The sequence below is a fragment of the Galeopterus variegatus genome, unplaced genomic scaffold (genome assembly GCF_000696425.1).
Source record: "Galeopterus variegatus unplaced genomic scaffold, G_variegatus-3.0.2 Scaffold6462, whole genome shotgun sequence".
In the NCBI taxonomy this organism is placed as follows: domain Eukaryota; kingdom Metazoa; phylum Chordata; class Mammalia; order Dermoptera; family Cynocephalidae; genus Galeopterus; species Galeopterus variegatus.
The window spans coordinates 1,627-25,274 of record NW_007732573.1 but is presented as its reverse complement, the minus strand read 5'-3'; the positions used below and the strand labels follow the sequence as shown (position 1 = coordinate 25,274).

Genomic DNA, 23,648 nt, shown 5'->3' with positions numbered 1-23,648 from the left:
TTGACAGTTTTATTGAGATATAATTCACATACCACATAATTCCCCCATTTATGTGCACAAACTAATGATTTTTTGTATGTTCACAGACTAATGATATCCTCACCATAATCAATTTTAGAACATTTTTATAACAGAAAAGAAACCTGTAGCTGTCATTCCCTATTTCCCCTCAAACATCTCAGCCGTAGGCCAACTACTGATCTACTTCCTGTTTCAATAGATTTTTCTATTCTGTACATTTCATATAAATGGGATCATATGATATGTAGTCTTTGGTGATTAGCTTTTTTCACTTAGCATAATGTTTTCAAGGTTCACCCATTTTGTACCATTCTTTTTATGACAATAATATTCCACTCTATGGTTATCCCACAGTCTTACACATTCATCAATTGATGGACATTTGGGTTGTTTCCACTTTTTTGAATATTATAATACTGGTATGATCATTTATACATACATTTCTATGTGGATATATATATTTTTTTCATTTTTGTTATATATACAGCTAGGAGTGGAATTGCCAGGGCATTTGATAACCCTATACTATTCTTTTGAAGAACTGTCATGTTGTTTTCCAAAGTGGGTACACCATTTTATATTCCCATCAGCAATGTATGAGGGACTCAGTCTCTTCACACCTTCTGCAACACTTGTTATTATCTTTCTTTTTTGTTGTAGTCATCCTAGTGGGTGTGAAGTGGTATCTTATTGTAGATTCAGTTTGCATTCTCTGATGATTAATGATGTTGAACATTTTTTCATGTGTTTGTAGGTCATTTGTATATTTACTTTGGAGAAATGTCTTCAGATTGTGTTTTTCTAAAAGAACTTAGTGCCAAATTTTACACTGAATAATGTGCTTGAAACCAAAACATGAATTAAATTATAGTTAGCACATTAAGGATCACTTACCTTCTATAGGATATATTGGAAATTTGAAGAAGGACAAAATGGGAATCATTGGCTTGTAAGGGTTACTTTTTTTAATGAAAATTGACTTGGTCTTTTTTTTAGTGCTTCATTGGAATTTGGAAATCTAGATGAATGTTCTCTGGTTCAAACAAATGGAACTGACCTCAGTGCAGAAGACAGAGAGCTCCTGAAAGCTTATCATCATAGTTTTGATGATGAAAAAGTAGATTTGGATTTGATCATGCATCTTCTATACAATATCTGCCATAGTTGTGATGCTGGTAAATAAGTATTATCTAAAATAACTGGAACAAAATGTGTACTTTGATCTAAAAATTTTTTGAGTATACAAATTTTTATATAATTGCATTGATGGTAATGCATGAATACTCTCATAAGTATTATCTTGTAAGTATGATAGTTTTCCAGTATTTGAAAACATGTGATATAGTTCCTCATAATTAGTCTGTTGATTGCCTCTGATTTCATGAGATTTAATGTTAAAAAATTATTCTTCCTCAAGGTGCAGTATTAATTTTTCTGCCTGGATATGATGAAATTGTTGGACTGAGGGATCGCATCCTGTTTGATGACAAGCGGTTTGCTGACAATACACATAGGTAAAAGTTTAAGCTTTATGTTTGTTGCTTAAAATAACAGTCAAGTGCTTTCGTATTACAGTTCCTTTTTCACTTGTCAACAGGTATCAAGTTTTTATGCTACATTCAAATATCCAAACATCCGATCAAAAGAAGGTATTAAAAAACCCACCTGCAGGTGTTCGAAAAATAGTAAGTTTCATAAAATCTCCTTTTTTCAATTTTTATTAGTCATTGATCCTGATTTCATATAAACTGTAAAATAATATTCTATTGCAGATCCTTTCCACTAATATTGCTGAAACCAGCATCACAGTCAATGATGTTGTCTTTGTTATTGATTCTGGTAAGGTGAAGGAGGTATGTTTGGATAAGTTATATTTTTACTTAAATGAAGAAGGTTAAGTTCCATTCCAACAAATGCTTTTATGAGCAGAATTCACTTTAATGGAAAAATTTCTGGTTCTAGATTAATTTAACATAGTAAATGTTGATTTCACAAAAGTAAATATTCTACCTTAAATAATTTAGTATACAGAATCTATTTTGTTTAAATAGTACTAAGAAAGTAAAGAGTTTGGCTAGTTTTAGTGAAAATTTTGTCACACAGTATGGGAATTCAATTACATTTTTTCTAAGTTTTCCTCTTACCTGTGGGAATGGACTATGTCCCTCTTGTTCATTGTTATATCTCCAGTACCTCACATATAGCAGATGTTCAAAAGATGTTTAAGAGAAACATGCTGAAAGAAAGTAAACAAATATATAAACCAGGGGTCAACAAACTGTAGTCAGCAGCCAAATCAGACTAACACCTGCTTTTGTAAAAACAAGTTTCATTGGAACACAGGTACATCTACTTTTTTATCTATTGTCTATGGCTGCTTTCACAGTACGATGGCAGATTTGAGTAGTTGCAACGGAGACCCTCTCAAAGTCTAAAATATATTTGGCCTTTTACAAAAAGTTTGCCAATACCTGATGTAATAAAAGGCAGCATTTATTTTTTAAGTATTGGAATGCCCAGCAATTCTCGATGCTCCTAACTTTTGGTAGATTCATTCGCTGAAAGAATGAAAGTGATAGAGGTAGTTGATTTTTTCAAGGAGAGAGAGATTATTCATGTCATGGAAAACAAATTATTGTATTTAGTGGATGTAAATGATCACTTTTTAGTGTGAAAAAAACTAATTGCTTTATAGTGTTTTCAAGGTAGCTCTTAGAAATATCTCATAGAAGGGTGGGAGGGGAGAGAGGGAGGAGGGAGGGAGGTGTCGGTGATGGGCCATAATAATCTAATACATTGTATATTGACAAAATAAAAATTTAATGAAAAAAAAAAGATCTCATAGAAAATAAAATTTTATTATAAAATTTGGCTATATGCATTATCATTAGATGCTGTAAAGGAGGGATACATTTTATTTTTTTATAGTAGGTCAATAACGAATATTATCATTAAAAATCTGAATGGCGAACCAATGAAAATTCAGATTTTATTGACCTAAAATGATCTAAATTTGAGGAAGGGGGTTTTGAATATTTTAGAATTTGATTCCTTTAGGTGTTATTTATTTATCAAGTGAACCACAGTTTAAACATGGTGGTAGTGTCAAAAGCTATTTTATATACAAAACTGACAAATGTAACATTTTATAAAAAAACCAAATAAACAGAATATTTTCTAAAAATTCTATTATTAAATTATTATGAGAATACATTTTTATTTGCTGTATGTATTTTACGGGAGGGAAAGTTAAGTCACTGAATGAAATATATATTCTAGTTAGAAATACATTCTTTTAAAATTATTTTTATTTTTATTTATTTATTTATTTTGATCGGTAAGGGGATCGCAACTCCCGGCTCACTGTCGTCAGCATCACGCTCAATCAGTGAGCGCACCGGCCATCCCTATATAGGATCTGAACCCCGGGCCTTGGCGCTATCAGCACCGCACTCTCCCGAGTGAGCCACGGGGCCGGCCCTAAAATTGTTTTTATAGTAAATTTTCACTGTAGTTTCTTTGAGGAAGTATGAGGGTAGTAATAGTTCTTTTTTTCTTTCTCCTTTATATTTATTTTTTTTATGTGTGTGCATGCATGTGCATATTTTTGAAAAAAGTAATATAAAAACATGGTAAAAAAAAAAAAAACCTTTAAATTTAGAGGCAGTCGCTATTTACTGGTTTTTACAAATCCTTCCAGTGATATCTACTTATATAAACATTTTTATACCAATGGGGCATTCTGGGTGCAGTCCAGTGTTCTATTGCTTTTGTCAGTGAAGAGTATATTGGAGGTGGCTCCAGAGCAGTATACAAAGCCACATTTTATGAATTTTATTAGTTCCACGGAATCAGGTGTATGTTTTTAAAGAAAGCTCGACTGAGCCCTCCGACCTGCCTCTTCCATTTCAGTCTACTCCCAGGGCCAGGCACTTCCTCCCACCATGAAGACCAGGGGCCTCTTCCACCTTGCTGCCCACAGGGGTCTGTCCTGGGAGGTGCCTCCCTGGGTCCTCTCGCCTCTCCTGAGCTTCTGGTGTGTTCTGACCTTTAGCTTGTCATGTTGGGGTTCTGGTGCCCACATCCCATTCGGGATAGGCCAACTTCCTTAGTAACTCAGCAGGAGGTAAAGAGGAAGAAATTAAAAATTCTTCACTTGATAAGATTAGTTTAGTGATTGTTGTTACTCTTATTCCTCCAGATCAGTTCCCTGGAAAGTATTTCAGAAAATATCTTTCCTTTGATTATGCTTATTGCCCACAATGATGTAAATCTTATCGAAAAATGACCTCAAGAGAATAAATCAGTTCTCTCCAATCTTAATGTCTTATGAGAACTGGCTGCCATTATCCAACTGTAACAGAGCAACAGATAGCTCAGCAAAACACAGAATGGGGAAATTTTACAGCTCTTCTAAGTTTTAGTTTTGTTTTCATTCTTTTTTCCTTAGATAGTTTGTAAACAGAAGATCTGATTTTTTTTAAGTCGGTACTTTGTTCTAGTTATTTAATCAAGAAGGTACTTTGAATTAAACTTGGCATGTTAAAATATGTTGGTAATGTTTCTTGCTATTTCCTCTTAAATACTTATTCTGTTTTAACATAAAGGTGATTTAAATATTACAGAAATCCTTTGATGCACTGAATTTTGTTACAATGTTAAAAATGGTATGGATTTCCAAAGCTAGTGCCATACAGCGAAAAGGCAGGTAATGTATATTTAATGTACGTCCATTCAATTGCCTGTAAAATGGAAACATTTTCATATATATTACATGTATTTATTATATGTTCTACTTTCTATGTTAGTCTTAATTTTTATATTATTTTTGCAAAGCAAACCATTTTAATATTTTTTAAAAAGTTGAATTTAGGTTGTGTTAAAATTAAAAACATTTGCCTAGTATAATCCACAGATGTAAGAAGCTTAAAAAACAAAAACAAAAGTAAAAATTCTAAATATTTGCAATATGTCAGGACAAAGGGCTAATTTCCTTATTATATATATGTATAAAAACTCTTTAAAATCAAATAAAGACCAGCAATACAATTAAAATGGATAAAGGACATAAATAGGAATCTCACTAAAATAAAGAATATACATGTCCTATTAATGCATTAACCTCATATATACCACCTCATAAATGCCAAAATAAATGCAAATTAATGAGATACTATTTTTTTTTGATATGAGATACTATTTTTTGTTTATCAGTTTGGCATTGATGAATATGTTTGACAGTACACACAACACAGTGGCAAAAACATGTGTCAGTAGGCTTTTATATTTTGCTGATGGGAGTATAGATTGGTGTGACTTCTTCAGGGGTAATTTGAAACTCTTTATCCAAATCTACCCTTTGATTATGTATTCTGCTTCTTATACTTTATCCTGAATATGCCTGCACACATGTGCAAAGAAATGTGTTTAAGAATGTTCTTGGTAGCATTGTTTGTAATGGTGAAAAGTCTGGGAACAGCGTAGTGTCCATCAGTAGCAAAGTGATTAAATAAATTGTTATAGACACACAATGGTATTCTACGTAGCTGTTAAAAGAAAAACGTAGATTTTATGTGGAATGAGTTTCGGGATATATTATTATTTGAAAAAGTAAGGTATAGAGGATATGTGTCTAATAATTTGTATTAAAAAAGTGGTATATGTTTGTATATGTATTTAGACACAAATGAATCGGAAAGTTTGGGAGAAATGTTAAACAATGGTTGCCGACTGTGAGGGGGTTTGTGGGGCTCTTGGAGGAAGGAAATGTAAATTAACTGTACTTAATTTACATTTTATATATTTTTTGTAGTTTGGTTATGTGCTGTAGTTACATTTTCACTTTTAAAAAGGCAAGATTAAAAATTATAATTTTCAGTAATTATTTAACTAATTTCTCTTGTATTTTAACTAGCAAGAAAACATCAAATTCTGACTTTAAAAGAATGTCTCATATGCTGAAGACTAATATGCATTGTTTTTGTTCTTTGTAACTTCAAAGAATGCCATGAAAGCCTTGTTGTTGTTATTGTGTCAGTCATACTCTTATGACAAAGTGTGGCTTGGTACACTAACTGGATTTATATGCTATTAATAATGTATTATTGAACAGAAAGATTAGAAATTGTAGAACTTTTCATCGTCATTGTTGCAACAAATATTTATTGAAAGCCTTCACTGTGCAAGTGTTATAGATACAGTGATGAATAAACTATAGTCTGATGGGTAAAGTTTGAGGTGGAGCAAATGCAGCCTATGTTGGATTCCAATAAATTAAGCCATTTCAATGCTGTGTGATCTGTGCTACAACTGGATGATGCTTCCAGAGGAGTTAAGATTGAGTTTGAGACTAATATGAATTAAGAGGAATGGTGGAAAGACATTTCTAAAAGGCAGAGGGGAAGCATAACAAAGGCCTAAAGGCAAGAGTGAGCAGGAAAGTTGTTTGGATGGAGTTTAGTTTAGAGGAGAATAGTGAAAAATGTGCTGAAAGTTGGTGACAGGTCTTAAGGACCATGTTGAGTTATCTCTCTCTCTTTAAAAAAAAATAAATAAGAGGATGATAAGATTGTAGTGTTCTTTCAGCTCTGTGGAGAATGGATTGGCAGAGACAAAAATGATGGTAGTAGGACCCGGTAGGAGGCTCTTTCCTTAGTACTTTCATTTACAAAAGGGGAGAGATGAGAGTAGTCTGGATTGTTGTAGTGGTGGTAGAAATAAGTAGAAGTAGATAATTAATTCAAGAGATATTAAAGTGAGTAATAATGACGATTGATTGTATGTCTGGAGAGTGAGGGGTAAGGAATAGAGTGGAGTCAAGAATGTCATCCAGGTTTCTGTCTTAGAAAATTGGATGGTGGTGCCATTGTCAGAAAGGGAAAATGGGAAGAGTATTTATGTTGTAGAGAAGAATTAACTTTTGATTGTATTGAGTTTGAGTTGACTGTGGCAAATCCAAGTGAAGCTTCTGAAGTATGTAATGACCTAGAATTAGGATAAGGAGATGCAGGATGGATAGAAGTTGAAGTTAGGAGGATAATTAAAATCACCTCTGGAGAGTGGGTAGTTTAAGGAAAGCAGAGGGCTGAGGTCCTCCTCAGAGGAACCTCAACATTTAAGGACCGGAGAAAGATAAAAATCTCAGAGCGCCTGGATAGGTGGGAAAGCTGAAGGGTATAGTGTAGGAAAGTATTTGGTGAAGGAAGGATTGGTCCAACAGTGTGAGATTTTGTACTTCTTATCACACTGTGCTATAATTGTGTTTGCTTCTCTGGACTGTGACCTCCATGAGGACAGGGATATTGCTGTATCTCTATCACTTAATATGTTCAGCCCTGCCATTAGCTGACTTTGGGTGAACATATAGTGACTCTGGGTGAATTTAAGAGATTGCTTTTCTTTAAGATATTTTTCTGCTACTTCCCAGAAAATTTTAATGATGATGGGATAAATGGCACTCCCTTGGAGTTGTGTAATGCACAATTCGCACAACTTTAATCACTGGGCCTGAACACAGTGCTTGGTAACAGTTCATTAAAATTGACTGTATTTAAATAACCAAATATTTACTTATGCTTTGTGTTTTACTCTCTTTCATATGTATGTTATTCCTTTTGATTTTTACCATAACCCTGAAAGGTATATCAGGTAGATGTCATTCATGAATCTTACTTTATAAATGAAATAATTGAGTCCCAGACAAGTGAAGTGCCTTCCAAAAGGTTTCTGAGAATATAAGTAACAGAGTAAAGATTCAAACTCAGATGTCCTCATCCTGGTTCGTTTATCAGTCTCCTAAATCACATTGCTTTTATAGTTCCTTTATTATAGCCTTTAATCCTTGTTTGACTCTTAATCTTATATATTTATTTTTAAGGGCGGGGCGATGTAGACCTGGAATTTGTTTCCATCTGTTCAGTAGACTCCGATTCCAGAATATGTTGGAATTTCAGACTCCAGAACTTTTGAGAATGCCATTACAGGTAGAAATTTATTTAATTCTATAAGGCTTTTTTTGTGTGTGGGTAAGGGAGGACAAGAGCCATTTCAACTTCTACCATTGGACTCTAAAATATATATTATGGAGGGTGGTTTGTAACAGATTTTTTTTTTTTCCTTTTTGTCTTTTTTCGTGACCGGCAACGGATCGCAACCCTCAGTGTCGCACCCGTACCGGACCGGGACCGGCAACGGGATCACAACCCTCGGTGTTGCGCCCCGCACCTTGCTCAGCCAGTGAGCGGCCGGTCTGTATGTGGGATCTGAACCCTCGGCGGGAGCGCCGCCGCACTCCCAAGCGGCGCACTGTAGCAGTGCGCCACCGGGCCGGCCCGAATAGAAGAAAATTTAATTCATAAATCCTCAAAATTTTAAAGAATTATTTGAGGGCATTTAAGTTATATATTTTTTTATTGCAACATATTAGGAGTGTCAACTTTATAGGGTTCACTTTTTCAATTCTCTATAGGAGCAGAAAACAAGTTATTGAAGGTCCAAAAGATAATATCAAAATCTCAGCATAAAATGCTGAGTGATTACTTTGGTAGTTTTGGAACTGAGTTCACTAAGATTTCTTGGCCTTTATTAATTATTTTTCTTTGAGTTTTTTAACTTAATGGAACATTCAGACTCTGTATCTTCTAGGGAAAACTATCAGAAATGCATTAACTTGATTCTTTGGTGTGTTGGAGTAGACACTGGCTTCCAAACATTTAAAGAGACACAGGATCATATTTTTGGCATCTCTTTACCTAGGAAGATTTCCCTCTTCCCAGTGCCTATGTGTGATTTTCTGTTTCTCCCAGGATAAAATCCAAAATTCTTAACAAGAGCCTAAATTACTTGTTCCTACCTGTGTCTCCAGTTTTATTTCTTGCCGTTGCCTCTTCTTTCTACTCACACCAGTAATTTATTTTTCAAGCACATCTTGTTTCCTTTTTCATAGGGCTTTCACATGTGACCTTATCTTTCCTTAGACTCCTCTTCCTTATTCCTTTTATAATTAACTCCTACTCAATCTTTACATCTTTGTTTATGTCTTTTCCTCAGGGAAACTATCTTTGACTTCCCAAGGCCTCCCTCTCCTGCCTTTCTGGAGCTTGGTTTAAATGTTGTTCCTCTTTAGCTCCTTGTATCCTTTGTAGCACTTATCACAATTGTAATTAAATAATTAATTATATAATTAGTTGTTTAAAGTCTGTTTTTTATACTACAATGTAAACTCCATGAAAGTAGACACTGTCCTTTTTCTCCAACTGCATGGTGCCTTGCACCTAGAAGACACTTAAATATTTATTGAATGGATAAAAGATTCTAGAATGTAGTAAGTACAAAGGGAAAAAAAGATTATTTTTTGGACAATGACTCATTGCTACAGAGTTTATTAGGGTTCTGGTACCTAGGGCAAAGTATGAGCCCATCTTTCCTAGAAAGACCTTGTACCATCTACAGTTCATTCCAATCAGAGACTCTACTAGTCTGTGTTTGGGAACTGTAGGAACTACATGATTTCTTTAAGAAGGTATTACACTCTTTAATTTTTCAAAATGATTTACTGTTTTGATTTACAGGAACTTTGTTTACATACCAAGCTGTTAGCTCCAGTTAATTGTTCCATTGCTGATTTCCTTACAAAAGCTCCTGAACCTCCACCAGCTTTAATTGTAAGAAATGCTGTACAAACGCTTAAGGTTTGTGTCTTAATAGTGTTATTTTACCTGACCTTTTTTACTTGAAATTTAAACCAAATGAGACTATGTCTAAACTAATTTTGTACTTTTAAAAAATTATCTTAAATGATCATGTACTTTGAATACAATTCTTGTGGTAATTAGAGTAATACACTAGGTAGACTTCTTTTATATAAGATATTTAAGGCAAAATATATTTTTGCTACTTTTTTTTTTGTTGGTTGGCCAATATGGGGATCCAAACCTTTGATTTTGGTGTTATAACACCGCACTCTAACCAACCAAGCTAACTAATTAGCCTCTCAAAATATATTTTTTATGAGATGTGAGGGCAAAAGAAAATTTATATTCTTATTTCTTACTTATGGTTTTTTAAGAATGTGGTAAGCATAGCTTTTGGTTATGTCAAACTCTGTTCTGTATCTTTTTATTTAGACAATAGATGCAATGGATGCATGGGAAGATCTGACTGAACTTGGATATCATTTGGCTGACTTGCCAGTAGAACCACATCTTGGTAAAATGGTCCTGTGTGCTGTTGTTTTAAAGTGTCTGGACCCTATCCTTACAATTGCCTGCACACTAGCTTATCGAGATCCTTTTGTACTGCCTACCCAGGCCTCTCAAAAACGTGCAGCTATGCTTTGTAGGAAACGTTTTACTGCAGGAACTTTCAGTGACCATATGGCACTTCTCAGAGCATTCCAGGTACTATTACTGCCATTTTATTTCTGAAAATGCTGCTGGTTAAACACAATTCTGGGTCAAATGTAGCAATTTAAAAAAATAACAAAAATAATGAAAAATTTCATTAATTTTCTTTCATTATGAAGTCACATTTTATTAATAGCTCAGAAAAATATCTTTCTGCAGTTAATCTATTGAAATTATTACAGTTTTTCTCTACTTTGTTTTTTTCCCCCATTTTCTCCATGTAGGATATATGTGTGAATGTGTGTATATATTTATTTATGTTTATACTTGTATTTATTTTTTTAAATATCAAGATCCTTATCTTTAAATCATGTCTTGGGCATGATTTAAGATTTTAAAATTTTGGTTAAGAAACATTGTATATTTTTTAAAGTATATAGATCAAAGCTTGGAGGAAAATTATCTTGATTTAATATTTATTGATTGATTTTTTAGAGTACATCTTTTTCATGTGTGTTCAAGACACTGTGCTAGAACTTAATTATATAAAGCAAAATCTAAAAATCACTTAAAACCTTTTAACATAGTAGTTAGAAATTAAGGGAAGAGATAAATGGTAAAGAAAAGTTGAGGAAAGTGGGACTGTGAAGAAGAGAAATAAAATGTAATTTAGAAATTCAGATATGTGGGGCAGAATATGTTATTTCTTGAAAAGGTAGATACTTTATCTTTAAGTTCTCTTGAATGTAGCCTGTGCCTATAAATTTTTATAAAATTTCAGTTTATTTATGTGGAAAGTACTCTTTTTCAGGCATAACAGGATTTTTCCAACACATACATAATTAAAAAAAATAATCATGAGCTCTTTTGTGAGTATTATTGCATAGTGGATGACTCGTTATTAATTGGGTGTATAGATAACCACATAGTATAGTAGATCTGTTGAATGTTAAAAAGAAGACGATTTGAAGTAGAGGTCCTCTGTGTTCTTTGCTTTTTCCCCAGCTCCTTCAAAGGCAGAGAGGATAAATTACTGCTGTGGTCTTTCAGTTAAATTGCAAAGCGAGAGAACTCATTTTCAAGGGGGAACCTTTTAATATTGCATATAGATGATATGTAGAAAGTCTGTTTTCCATTCTCAGCTAGATTATGGGGTTGATATAGAGGTTATTTTTGGTGGACCAGAATGGCAGTATTCTTAGATATACATGTGTTTGATGGCTTAGTTGAAAACCTTCCATACTTTTGTGGAATAAAATTAGCAGACACATCTGGGATGAGAAGGTAAATATTTTTTTCATAGCTGGTTATTTAAGTTACTTGATACTTAGTTCTCATTGGGACTTTATAAACTCAAGACTTTCATAGAATTTGAGTATAAATTAACTAATGCTAAATTTTATTTGATCATAAGGTCTTAGCTTATAGAATAATTAGAATAAGGAGAATTGACCTTGAGTGATTAGTGTAGTTGTTTTGTTACTTTGTTGCCTCACTTAGAAGTGATTTGTAAATGTGTCTTCTTATGTAATTATTCTATTTTTATAGGCATGGCAGAAAGCACGAAGTGATGGGTGGGAGCGAGCTTTTTGTGAAAAGAATTTTCTTTCACAAGCTACCATGGAAATAATCATAGGCATGAGAACTCAGTTGCTTGGTCAACTTAGAGCATCAGGTAATGTTTTCCCTTGAAGAACCTATTTAAACCACTTAGAGTACCCTGCTCATACCTCATAGTACTTCTAGTGTTAGCTGATGCTATCTCTTGATTTTTTAATGACATTTATCATGTTGTATATTTTATATTCATGAACTGATTTGTAGACTTCACATGACCTTAACATTTGCTTGTTGATGGAAAAAAATGATATTGCAGAAGATATAGTTGAGAAATATATGAACAGAATCTATACCTTTTTGATACTATCGGCAATGAACAATTTATAATATATTGTCAAAGATTAATTTTGATCTTATAGTTATTATATTTTCTGTCACTATTATTGAATAACTATTTATGAAATATAAACTATGTAAATTTAAATAGATTGATATGAATGCTGGTCTTTATATTTTTGGAACACTAAAACAGTTGGTAATCTCTTGAAGGCACTTGTTTTTTTTTTTTTTCCTAAGAGGATAGAGGTGTTGCTATTTCCTTTTAGGGTTGTTTCTTTGAATTCTTTTCTTGAGTAATATAGTACATTAAAGTGATGGTCAGAAGAAAAGTACCAAAGCCTGGATTCATGGATTAGCTGAAGTACAAAAGTAATGTAAGGAATGAAATAGAGGATTTAGAATATGGGAAAATATGAAGGACTTTTTAAATTTAAGCAAGAATCTTGTATTTATTTTCCTTCACCTCCAGAATTTTGTCTATCATAACCAAAATGTTGTTAATGCCAGTCAGAAGAATGGCTTGAATTTCCAGCTATGAATTTAGCATGTTTTAAACAGCAGCTTATGAAGAACTTTATTATAAGAATGTGCATTTTATAAAAAATTCCTTAAATCCCCAATAAATCATGTACTTACTCTAGCCTAAGCAGATCTAAACGTTCTTAGAACTTTAGTTCTATAGTTTGAGCAACTTTCTAAAGGAGATTCTATTAATTATCGTGGAATTTTAATATCATTAAACTTATATAAGTTGTACTTTTTTTGGTAAAAAATACACAAATTTAAAAGTATCTTTTACACTATAGAAGGTGGTGTGGTTTTTTATCCCCCCATCTCTAGGTTTTGTTAGAGCACGAGGTGGTGGTGACATTCGAGATGTTAACACAAACTCCGAGAACTGGGCTGTTGTCAAAGCTGCATTGGTGGCAGGCATGTATCCTAATTTAGTCCACGTGGACAGAGAGAATGTAGTATTGACAGGGCCAAAGGAGAAAAAAGTACGATTTCATCCCACTTCAGTTCTCAGTCAGCCTCAATATAAAAAGGTAAAACATTTTTAATACTGTTAGGCCTTGAGGTGAAACTAATTTAGAGAGTTGAAGATGAATGAAAAATGCTCCAAATACCTGCTTGCTTTAAGAAATTAATTAGTTATATATGTATAATTAAACATGGGAAAAAATTTTGATTGAATCTTAAGAGTTGGTAAAGGTAATGTGTTAAATAATGAGAACTCTTATACAAACTACATGAGCAATGATTTGCTTTAATTTTGGCTTGGGTGCTAATATACTTCATCAGTTTCATTGGGGGACTTCTTACATTTTAAAAATATTCCCAGTAAATTAGGTGATAAATACAGTTAACAATTTTTAAATTTATTTTCCTAATAGATTCCTCCAGCCAATGGACAAGCTGCAGCAATTCAGGCACTACCCACAGATTGGCTTATTTATGATGAAATGACCAGAGCCCATAGAATAGCTAATATTAGATGTTGTTCAGCAGTGACACCTGTCACTGTATTGGTATTCTGCGGACCAGCTAGGTTGGCAAGTAATGCTCTTCAGGAACCTTCATCCTTTAGAGGTAAGTGTATTGTGAAGGAAATAAACTCTTTGAAATGAATTTTTTACTAAGCCAAAGAAATTGTGAAATTACAAAAATTTATGTGATAGTAGCTCCCTTTTGATATAGTAGAGGAAATACTAAGATATACCACTGTTCTTGAAGATGATTTCTAAGGTGACTGGATATCGATTTGTGCATTTTAAAAAAATTTTGCTGATGAGAAGTTTTTTCCACTTGAATTTAAGTGATAGTTTAATATAAATGTAATTATTTAAAAGAAATATTAATAGTAACCCATAATCCCATACAGTTATGCAAGCACATTTTAGTATTATATATTTTTCTACATGTTTATTCTTAATTGTTTCATCCATACTATTATTATATTATGCTATTTTCATTATACAGAATATTAAAAAATTTTAAAATATTTTATATGAATAGCTGCAAAATATTCTATCACATTAAAGTGGTGTAAAGTATTTAAAATGTTCCTTTATAGTTGGACATATGATCAGCATTTATTCAGCCTGTTGATATGGTGTATAGGTTTTCTTACAGAACTATTATCTTGTTCGGAGAGTAAACCTTCCTTAGACTAAGTAGGATTTATTATACTGCTGAATATTTTCTAGCATTTTTTAAAAACTGTTATGTTCATTAGGGATAGGCTCATCTATAGGGTTTGTGTGGTATGTGCTTGTGCACATTCAGGTATCTTTATGTTTTAGATGTTATTAGGTTTTAGAGTTAGGTTCAGATTTGTCTCATTAAAAGAATTGGTCATTATTTGATTCCTTGAAAGTTTGAGAGAATTAGTGTTCTAGATTTCTTTACTTATGTTCTTTAAGGACGTCTTTAATTTCTTCCATAAATATGTTTGGGCTTTTCTATTTCTTGTTCTTGCAGTTTTAGTAAATTTTTTGTAGAAAATAAATTTCTTTGAAGATTTCCAATCTATTATTCTATAATTATACATACTATATCTTTTTAGCTTGTATTCCTTTTGCAATGCATCTTTTTATTAATTTTTATAATCTTATTCTCACTTCTGATTTTGTAGATATATTTGTGCTTTCATCTTCCTTTATTAAATTAACAGAGTTGTCTAACAGGCTTTTCAAAGAACTGGATTATAGTTTTAAGTATTATTACCATTTTGTCTTTCTAACTTACTGTTTTTTTATTTTCATTTTATTTTTCTTTGGATTCTATGCTATTTTTCTAAGGTGTATTTAGCTGTATAGTTTTTCTTCTTAAAAATTGAAACCTGTGAATTTACATGAGTATTGTCATGAGCATCTTCCATAGTTTTTGATACATGGTGTTTTCATGTCTTTAATAATGTTCTTTGTTTCTTCTTCATACAGTTATTATTTAAAGATTGTGCTTTAGTTTTTAACTTCTTGTCTTTTTTGTTTTGTTTTGTGGCGTTGTGATTAGAAATTGTAGTCATTAAGATTTCCTTTCTTTTTCCTTTTAAACACTGATATTTAATTTATAATCTTCTGGATTTGGAGATCTTCCCACACAAATTGTTAGTGTCAGAAGGATTTGTATATATGAAGTATATCTATTCTGCTTACTTTTTTGCTATGATGTAAGATGGTAAAAGTGATTTTTTTTCTTTAATTATGTGTTTGGACAGCAGATGGCATTCCCAATGACAGCAGTGATAGCGAAATGGAGGACAGAACTACTGCTAATCTGGCAGCTTTGAAACTTGATGAGTGGCTCAATTTCAAACTAGAGCCAGAGGTAAGTTACTTTTTAGTAGTGTAATAAATTTCTTTCATTCAGTCAATGTAAATTGATATACAGTATGATAAAAAACTTTATCTTCAATGTTAAGCCCATAGTATTAGAGAATATAGCTTGTTTTTCAGTTTTCATAGAGTCTTGTACATTCTCTGCTGTATTGGGGTTTATTCCAACAGAGAACTTGAAAAACCTAGATGTTTTTCAGTAGTTAAACCTAGATGTGGCTCAGTAGTTAAACATGATAATTCTATTAGTCTATTTATGCTGCTATAACAAAACACAACTGACTGGGTAACTTATAAAGAACAGAAATTGATTTCTCATAGTTCTGGAGGACGGGAAGTCCAAGATTATGAGCCTAGCATCTGGTGAGGTCTACTGTTTGCTTCCAGGATGGTGCCTCGAACCCTGCTTCCTCCAGAGGGGAGGAATACTGCATCCTTACATGGCAGAAGGTGGAAGGGCAAGAAGGGGACAAACTCCCTCCATCGAGCTCTTTAATAAGGGCACCTAATCCCATTCATGAGGGCTGAGGTTTCATGACTCAATCACCTCCTGTATCAGTCTATTTCTGTTGCTCATAAAAGAATACATGAAACTGTGTAATATATAAAGAAATGAGACTTATTTCTTATAATTTTGGAAGCTGGGAAGTCCACAGTCCAGGGGGCACATCTGGTCAGGGCCTTCTTCTGGTGGTGACTCTCCACAGCAATGCAAGGTATCATATGGCAAATGAATTGAGCAGGAGAGAGCTAACCTGCTCACTTGCTCTTCTTGTAAAGCCATCAGGACCATGCCCATTACTACCCATTAAACCATCAACTTATTACTCCATAAATGGATCAATACATTCACTAGGGCATGGTCCTCACTATCTAATCACTTCTTTTTTTTTTTTCCTTTTTGTCTTTTTTCGTGTCTGGCAACGGGACCGCAACCCTCGGTGTCGCGCCCGCACCTCGCTCAGCCAGTGAGCGGGAACCGGTCTGTATGTGGGATCCGAACCCTTGGCAGGAGCGCCGCCGCGCTCCCAAGCGGTGCACTGTAGCAGTGCGCCACCGGGCCGGCCCCTAATCACTTCTTAAAGGCTCCATCTTTCAATAATCATAATAGGATTTTCCACCCTGAATATTGTTACAGTGGGGATTAATATACGAACCTTTGGGGGACATAATACAACCCATAGCACCTCCAAAAGGCCAAATTGGGATTAATTTTCAACATGAATTTTTAGAGGAGACAAAAACATTCAAAGCATATCCGTAATATTTAAATATTCTGGATATACAGGTTGAGAATCCCTAATGTGAAAATTCGAAATCTGAAATGCTTCAAAATCTGAACAAAGACCTTTTGAGTGCTGACATGATACTCTAAGGAAATACTCATTGGAGCATTTTGGATTTCAGATTTTTGGATTAGGGGTGCTGAATCAACAAGTACAATGCAAGTATTCCAAAATCCAAAAAAATCTGAAATTCAAATTCTTAAGCATTTCAGATAAGAGATATTCAACATGTATAAGAAAATATTGAGTATTGGGCCGGCCCGGTGGCGCACTGGAGAGTGCGCCGCTTGGGAGCGCGGCGGCGCTCCCACCGAGGGTTCAGATCCCATGTGGAGACCGGTTCCCGCTCACTGGCTGAGCGTGGTGCGGGTGCAACACTGAGGGTTGCGATCCCGTTGCCAGTCCCCGGTACGGGCGCGACACCGAGGGTTGTGATCCCGTTACCGGTCAGTAAAAAAGACAAAAAGGAAAAAAATAAAAATAAAAAAAAAATAAATAAAAAATAAAAGAAAATATTGAGTATTGGGTATACGAGAACTCTATTTTGTTTAACTCTGTTTCTGAGAAAAAGAAATTTATTCTATTTTCTCTTTTCATATACCACTGAATTGGGAGAGGTGAATGTTTCTTTTCAAATTAAAAATTTTCTTGACAAAGCCTTGCCTTAATTCCCTCTCTACTTTGAAAGATCATTCTATATTCATTTTTTGGGAAGCAGCCAAGCTGTCAGTAGTTGATACTGACTAGGTTTACTTTTTTTTACCCTTCATTCATTCATTACCTCAATCTACAGCAGTCTCACTTCCATTCCACCAACCCTTCAATTCACTGAAACTACTTTCCAATGTCAATTGTGCCCTTCATGTTGTCAAAGCTAGTTAGCGTTTCTTGATAAATGTGACCTCTGTTTAATACTTGGCACTATTGTTCACACCCTCCTTTTTGTAATCCTGCCCTTCCCTATTTTTCCTCCTCACTTCTGCCCCAACTTCGTCACTAATTACCGTGACATTACTCCAAGTTTTTCTTCTTCCTCTATAGTCATTCTTTCTTAGGTTGTTTCACTGACTCTTCTGCATGTGTTTATGCCTTAAATTTTAGATGCTCTTGTGTCTTAAGTTTTAAATTCTGCAGCACTCTGTGCCTTACTGTGTATCTCTCACTCTTTCTGCACAAGCCCTGGGAACCTTACCTCTAGTGTAACTATTGATACACCGATGACTCCCAAGTTTATATCTCTGTCTAGATTAGGCCTTTCTACGAATTCAGCTGCCTTCTGGATATTATCATTTGGATGTTCTGCAGGCACTAAAATATAGTATGGATAGAGCTAAATGTCCTTTATTTACCTTGCTGCTAGTTTTCCAGTATTAATCACATTCTACCACACCTATTGTTTATTGTCTCTCTTATTAGATTGTTTGATTTGATTTTATGTCTCTAGTGCCTAAAATATGGTAAATGAGAAATTTTATTTCATTCATGCAATAAAAAGACTGAAATTAGTAGTAAATTATGAAATATGAAATGTAAAGTATGTTCTTTGATAATAATTACAGACCTTAGCTAATAAACAAATAGGTGTCTTGCATATGTGATATACATTTTGCTTGTATCTATTTGAACTGAGGAAACTATTTTATTACAGGCAGCTGGTTTATTGCTGCAGCTCAGACAGAAGTGGCATAGCTTATTTTTACGCCGAATGAGAGCTCCATCTAAACCTTGGTCTCAAGTTGATGAAGCTACCATAAGAGCAATTATAGCTGTTTTAAGTACTGAAGAACAGTCTGCAGGTTTACAACAACCATCTGGGATTGGCCAAAGGCCAAGGCCTATGTCTTCAGAAGAACTTCCTTTGGCATCATCTTGGAAGTCAAATAATAGTAGGAAAAGTTCAGCAGATACTGAATTTTCTGATGAGTCTTCTACTACTGCAGAAAGGTAAATTTATACCATTTTACCAAAATGGGAAATATTTTCTTCAAGAAAAGGAATTATACACTATAGAATCACATGCTTTTATAATATTTAAAAATTACTTATAATCTAAGATACATAAAAAGGTTATAATTAAGTGGATAGTTTTACTTATAAAATGTAATTTTTCTAAGTATTAAGATAATATGAAGGATTTTAAGGTGGTGGTATCTATGAGTTATTTAATAAGGCAGTTTTTTTGTCAGGAAAAACTCAAAATATTTAATTTCCAGAATTCACAAATTTAGGGTCACTTAGAAAGATAGCAACATTTTAAAATTATATATTTTAGTTGATATATAGCAAGTGAGATTTTTCCTAGATACCCTGCAGTGAGAAGTGCTGGTTATGGCCATTTAAAGAACAACTCCCCCACAAGTCTTATCTAGATATCAGTACCTCTGATTAGCATTCCTACAGAAAAGTACTTCATTCTTTGAGTGACACATTGAATGTCTGTTGTTCTTGGTGTGAAGGATATAGTAGTATACATAGTTAACGATCTCTTCAAAGAGTTAACTTTTTATTGAGGAGAGGCATATAATAAATAAACAAATTTACTGTCATGTGACAAAATTTCTTGTTAAAGTTAAGCCAGATTCTTTCATTCTTTCTAGTATTTTGCAATTAGATGTGCCAATATTTTTGTTTATTATGTGATTGTTAATAAGAGAGCTCATATTAAATTATTTATGTAAAAAATATATTTTAGTAATATAGTAATGGTTATAATAATCATTGGCCATAATTCAGAAATATTTCTGGTTATAACAAATTTGTTAGAATCAAATTTAAGTTTCTTTATATCAGTTAAAAATTTTTTTTCACCCTGTTAGAATCGGTAACAGAGAAACATCCTTGCCTGTGAGGCTAGTTTTGGCAATATTGGTAGGAAGTGTCTGTAGTAAGAAAATGATTTCATAGTTTAAAACTGAAATAAAAATAATAGAAACATTAAAGATGTTATATGAGGCTTACTGTTTTTCAAGTATTTTCCTTTGATCAGATTTCGCATATTTGAATGAAGCATAAAGGCCTGTTATCACTTAAGACTTCAGTTAAAGAGGATTAAAACATACTCGTTCCCAAGTTCTTCAGATATTACATTTTAGGAATAATTCAGCCAGTTTCCAAGAAAAGCTTATAACATATGTGCCTGAACCTTTCTCTCTGGTCTGGATCCTATAACTGAGAGAAAGAAGATGATTAAAAAGTACAGTTTCTGCTCAGACACTCCCTACTTTTTGAAAATATTGTTCTAAAGTTTTCTTGAGCATAGGTTGTTTAGAATGTGGGAATACATTTCCATAGAAATTATATGGTAGTATTATTCCTAGACTAGCTAATACAAAACCTGTTAGATCTTTTATAATGCTATATGTAGCTGTGTATAAATGCATATGTGTATACAAGGTGTCTTTGAAAAGTTCAATGAAAGGTTTGTTCATGGAAAGAATACCTTTTAATTCTACTTTTCCATGAACATTTTGAAGTGCCCTCATATGTACACATATACATATACCTATATTTAGAAATAAAGCTTGCTTTTTTTTTTTTTTTTTTCCTTTTTGTCTTTTTTCGTGACCGGCAACGGATCGCAACCCTCAGTGTTGCGCCCGTACCGGACCGGGACCGGCAACGGGATCGCAACCCTCGGTGTTGCTCCCGCAACCCTCGGTGTTGCTCCTGCAACCCTCGGTGTTGCTCCCGCAACTCGCTCAGCCAGTGAGCGGCTGGTCTGTATGTGGGATCCGAACCCTCGGCGGGAGCGCCACCGCACTTGCCAAGCGGCGCACTGTAGCAGTGTGCCACCGGGCCGGCCCTAAAGCTTGCTTTTTTAAAATTAAAGTTATATATGATCATTTAATAAAATTGGGAAATACAGAAGAAAAACAAAACTATGAAATATAACATTAATTACACTTTAGAAACTGACTTAACTTATAAATTAATTTTTTAAATGTGATACCAGGATCAACCTTTTTCATTTCCTTACAAATCGCAGCCTGGCACTCTTCATTGCCTGTTGAGTAGTAGGACATAGAATTTCATTCATTTTCAGACTTTAGGTGATATTAATAGTTAAGACCTGGAATTCATGTAGCTTGGTGAAGGATAGAATGAGGACTCTTAGGAAGATTTATTTTTAGAGGGAGAAATTATAATCTGTAGAATTACTTCTTGGTGAAAAGGTATTTAAAGTTAGAGTTTCACTTTAGGATGGCAATATATAGATTAAATTAAAATTTCTTTTAATAAAGGCATAATTTACTTGACTGCAGAAACTATTAAAATAATAGAAATTGCCTACTTCCCATCCTAAAATTAAATCAATGTTTTATGTCATTTTCTAAATAATAACTTGATGGTAGACAACAAACATATCTATAAGGAAAGTGAGATAGATTTGCCACTTTATATCAGAATTCTTTGTTCCTCTTAAATGAATTTAGGTAGAAGTGTTTATGGAACCCTTTGTTTCTACCTGAATGAAATTTTTAGAAGAAGCCCAATCAGAGAGAGAGAAAAGCTAGGTTAGATCCCAGAGCAAAAGACCAATTTGAAAACCATGAAACTAGACATTTAGTTCTATTAACAACATCATTTTTATTTTAATAAGATTTTACCCTTAAGTTCTGTCGCCTAATTTCAGGTCAATTAAGTAGCAAGGCAAGAATGATGGAATTTTAGCAATTGTGACTAGTAATTCATTGGATCTAATTCACTGGAGAAAAATTCCTGAGAAGTTGTTTTTACCCTTCTTACCAATTTTTTGTTAATGCTTTAGATGGACATTCGTTATATATTTTAACATTAATATCTTTAGGTTTTATCAATTTTATTTCACTTGTGAAAGAATCCTGGATCAAAGATACTTACTGAAATAGAAGCAAATTGTGGAGATAAGCTACTTTAACTTGTCTTGAAGACAGAATAATTATAATGGCAAGACTGTATGGAAGCTTATGAATTATTGAAGACCTATCCTTTTTTGTTTTAAATTTATTTATTATGAGTATTATTAAACACAAAAAAGTTAATGGTATATGTGGGTACTTCAAAAAGTTTGTGGGAAAATAGAATTAGAGAACATGTGTCTTTCCATGAACTTTTTGAAGCACCCTTGTGCAATAATGAACCCCATAACCCAGATTCAACAGTTACCAAGATTTTCACCTACTTGATTTATCTGCCAATTTTTTTTTCTTGTTTCCTTTCTGTTTTTGCTTACATATTTCAAAGTAAATCCCACACATCATATCATTTTCCCTTACATATTTAAAAATGCATCTCTTAATAATAGGGGCATTTTTTTCTACATAACCAAAATGTAGTTACCAATCCCCAAAAATTATCATTTCTCCAATTGTCTCCATAAATCTCCATTGTTGATTTATTTGAATTAGCATCCAGGAAAGACTCATGCATTGTATTAGGGTTTCATGTTCCTTGAGTCTCTTGTGATCTAGAGTAGTTCCTCTCTTGACTTTTTTTAAAGAAACTAGGTCAGTGGTGTAAGATCTCCCACATTCTGGATTTGTTTCTTTGTTTACTCCTGGCATCATTTATTCCTATACCCTGTGTATTTCATGTAAACTGGTGGTTAGCTCTCAAGGCTTGATTAGATCCAGTGTTTTGGCAATAATATTTTATAGGTGTTGTTGTGAACTTTATTTTGGAACACACTAGGAAGTACTTAATATCTGGTTGTCCCACAAAGACCTATACTTGTGAAAAATTGTGAAGTTTCTGTCTACATGTTTGTGGAATTTATTAATAGAATTTTAGAATAAAAGAATCTTGGAGTTTATTTAGTATAATCTGTTTATTTAACAGATAAGGAAATTAAAACTCAAATAAGAGACTTACTCAGGATCACATACCTAGTTGGTAATAAATTTAGTACTGTCCTAGAAATCTGTATTTACTGACTCTAGTCCAATATTCTTTCCACTTTACCATAATTTTTAGTATGCTTTTATATCTATTTTACTTGAATTGAAATCCTTTTTGATTTCTGGAGATTTTCAAAAATGTATTTTTGCCTATTGTTTTTTAAGTGTACCCTTATCATCCAAGTATTTCTTAGCTTCTAAATGTAATAGAAGAATGAAATTCCCTTTTTAAATACTATTCTATAAATCATAATGTCATCAGGACTGTGGATTGAAATGGCATCTACTTTGCGTTATAAACTTTTAAATAACTGATCTTTGCTTCCTCCTTCTTGCTCAAGTATATTGGTGAAATCTCCATCTCCAGCATTGCACCCACCTCAGAAATACAAAGACAGAGGAATTCTACATCCTAAACGAAGCGCTGATGACCGATTAGATCAATCTTCTGTAAAATCTGCAGACAGCAGTAGTTACCCAAGTCCTTGTGCTAGTCCTTCTCCTCCATCCTCAGGAAAGGTAAAGTAATCTGAAAGTAAATGTAGTAAGGAACAGATTTGTAGCACATCTGATGTTACATATGTAAACAAAATTATAAAACAATTCTACGTTCCTAATTGTGGCCTCTGTCCCAGATATAAATTGAATCTGGCAAACTTGAGACAACTTTGAGTAAATTTTTCAGTTTTTCCTGCTTGCTGTATATTTTTAGTTATTACCATTTTCGGAGTGTTTTAAGACTAACATTATTCACTAATGGCATGCAGCTAGGCAGTTCATTATTTTCTTTCTATTTCTTTTTTGTTAAAATTATGTTAATTTATTTTTTATTTTATTTTTTTTTCCTTTTTGTCTTTTTTCGTGACCGGCAACGGGATCGCAACC

The 23,648-nt window shown here is 33.4% G+C and overlaps 1 protein-coding gene across 1 annotated transcript in view; it reads left to right on the top strand.

Annotated features, from left to right (window-relative positions):
• Window positions 1-23,282, top strand: part of YTHDC2 (YTH domain containing 2) — a gene marked incomplete at its 3' end in the record, with an annotated part of 58,900 nt that extends 35,618 nt beyond the window's left edge. Inside the window, exons 13-26 of the mRNA XM_008590925.1 lie at window positions 1,018-1,196; window positions 1,439-1,535; window positions 1,619-1,706; window positions 1,794-1,874; window positions 4,647-4,729; window positions 7,898-8,003; window positions 9,591-9,710; window positions 10,146-10,418; window positions 11,913-12,039; window positions 13,104-13,309; window positions 13,658-13,853; window positions 15,484-15,593; window positions 18,536-18,831; window positions 23,105-23,282. Of these exons, the coding sequence (XP_008589147.1) occupies window positions 1,018-1,196; window positions 1,439-1,535; window positions 1,619-1,706; window positions 1,794-1,874; window positions 4,647-4,729; window positions 7,898-8,003; window positions 9,591-9,710; window positions 10,146-10,418; window positions 11,913-12,039; window positions 13,104-13,309; window positions 13,658-13,853; window positions 15,484-15,593; window positions 18,536-18,831; window positions 23,105-23,282 (2,140 nt within the window). The remainder of the gene's footprint in view (window positions 1-1,017; window positions 1,197-1,438; window positions 1,536-1,618; window positions 1,707-1,793; window positions 1,875-4,646; window positions 4,730-7,897; window positions 8,004-9,590; window positions 9,711-10,145; window positions 10,419-11,912; window positions 12,040-13,103; window positions 13,310-13,657; window positions 13,854-15,483; window positions 15,594-18,535; window positions 18,832-23,104) is intronic.
• Window positions 23,283-23,648: the final 366 nt, after the last annotated feature.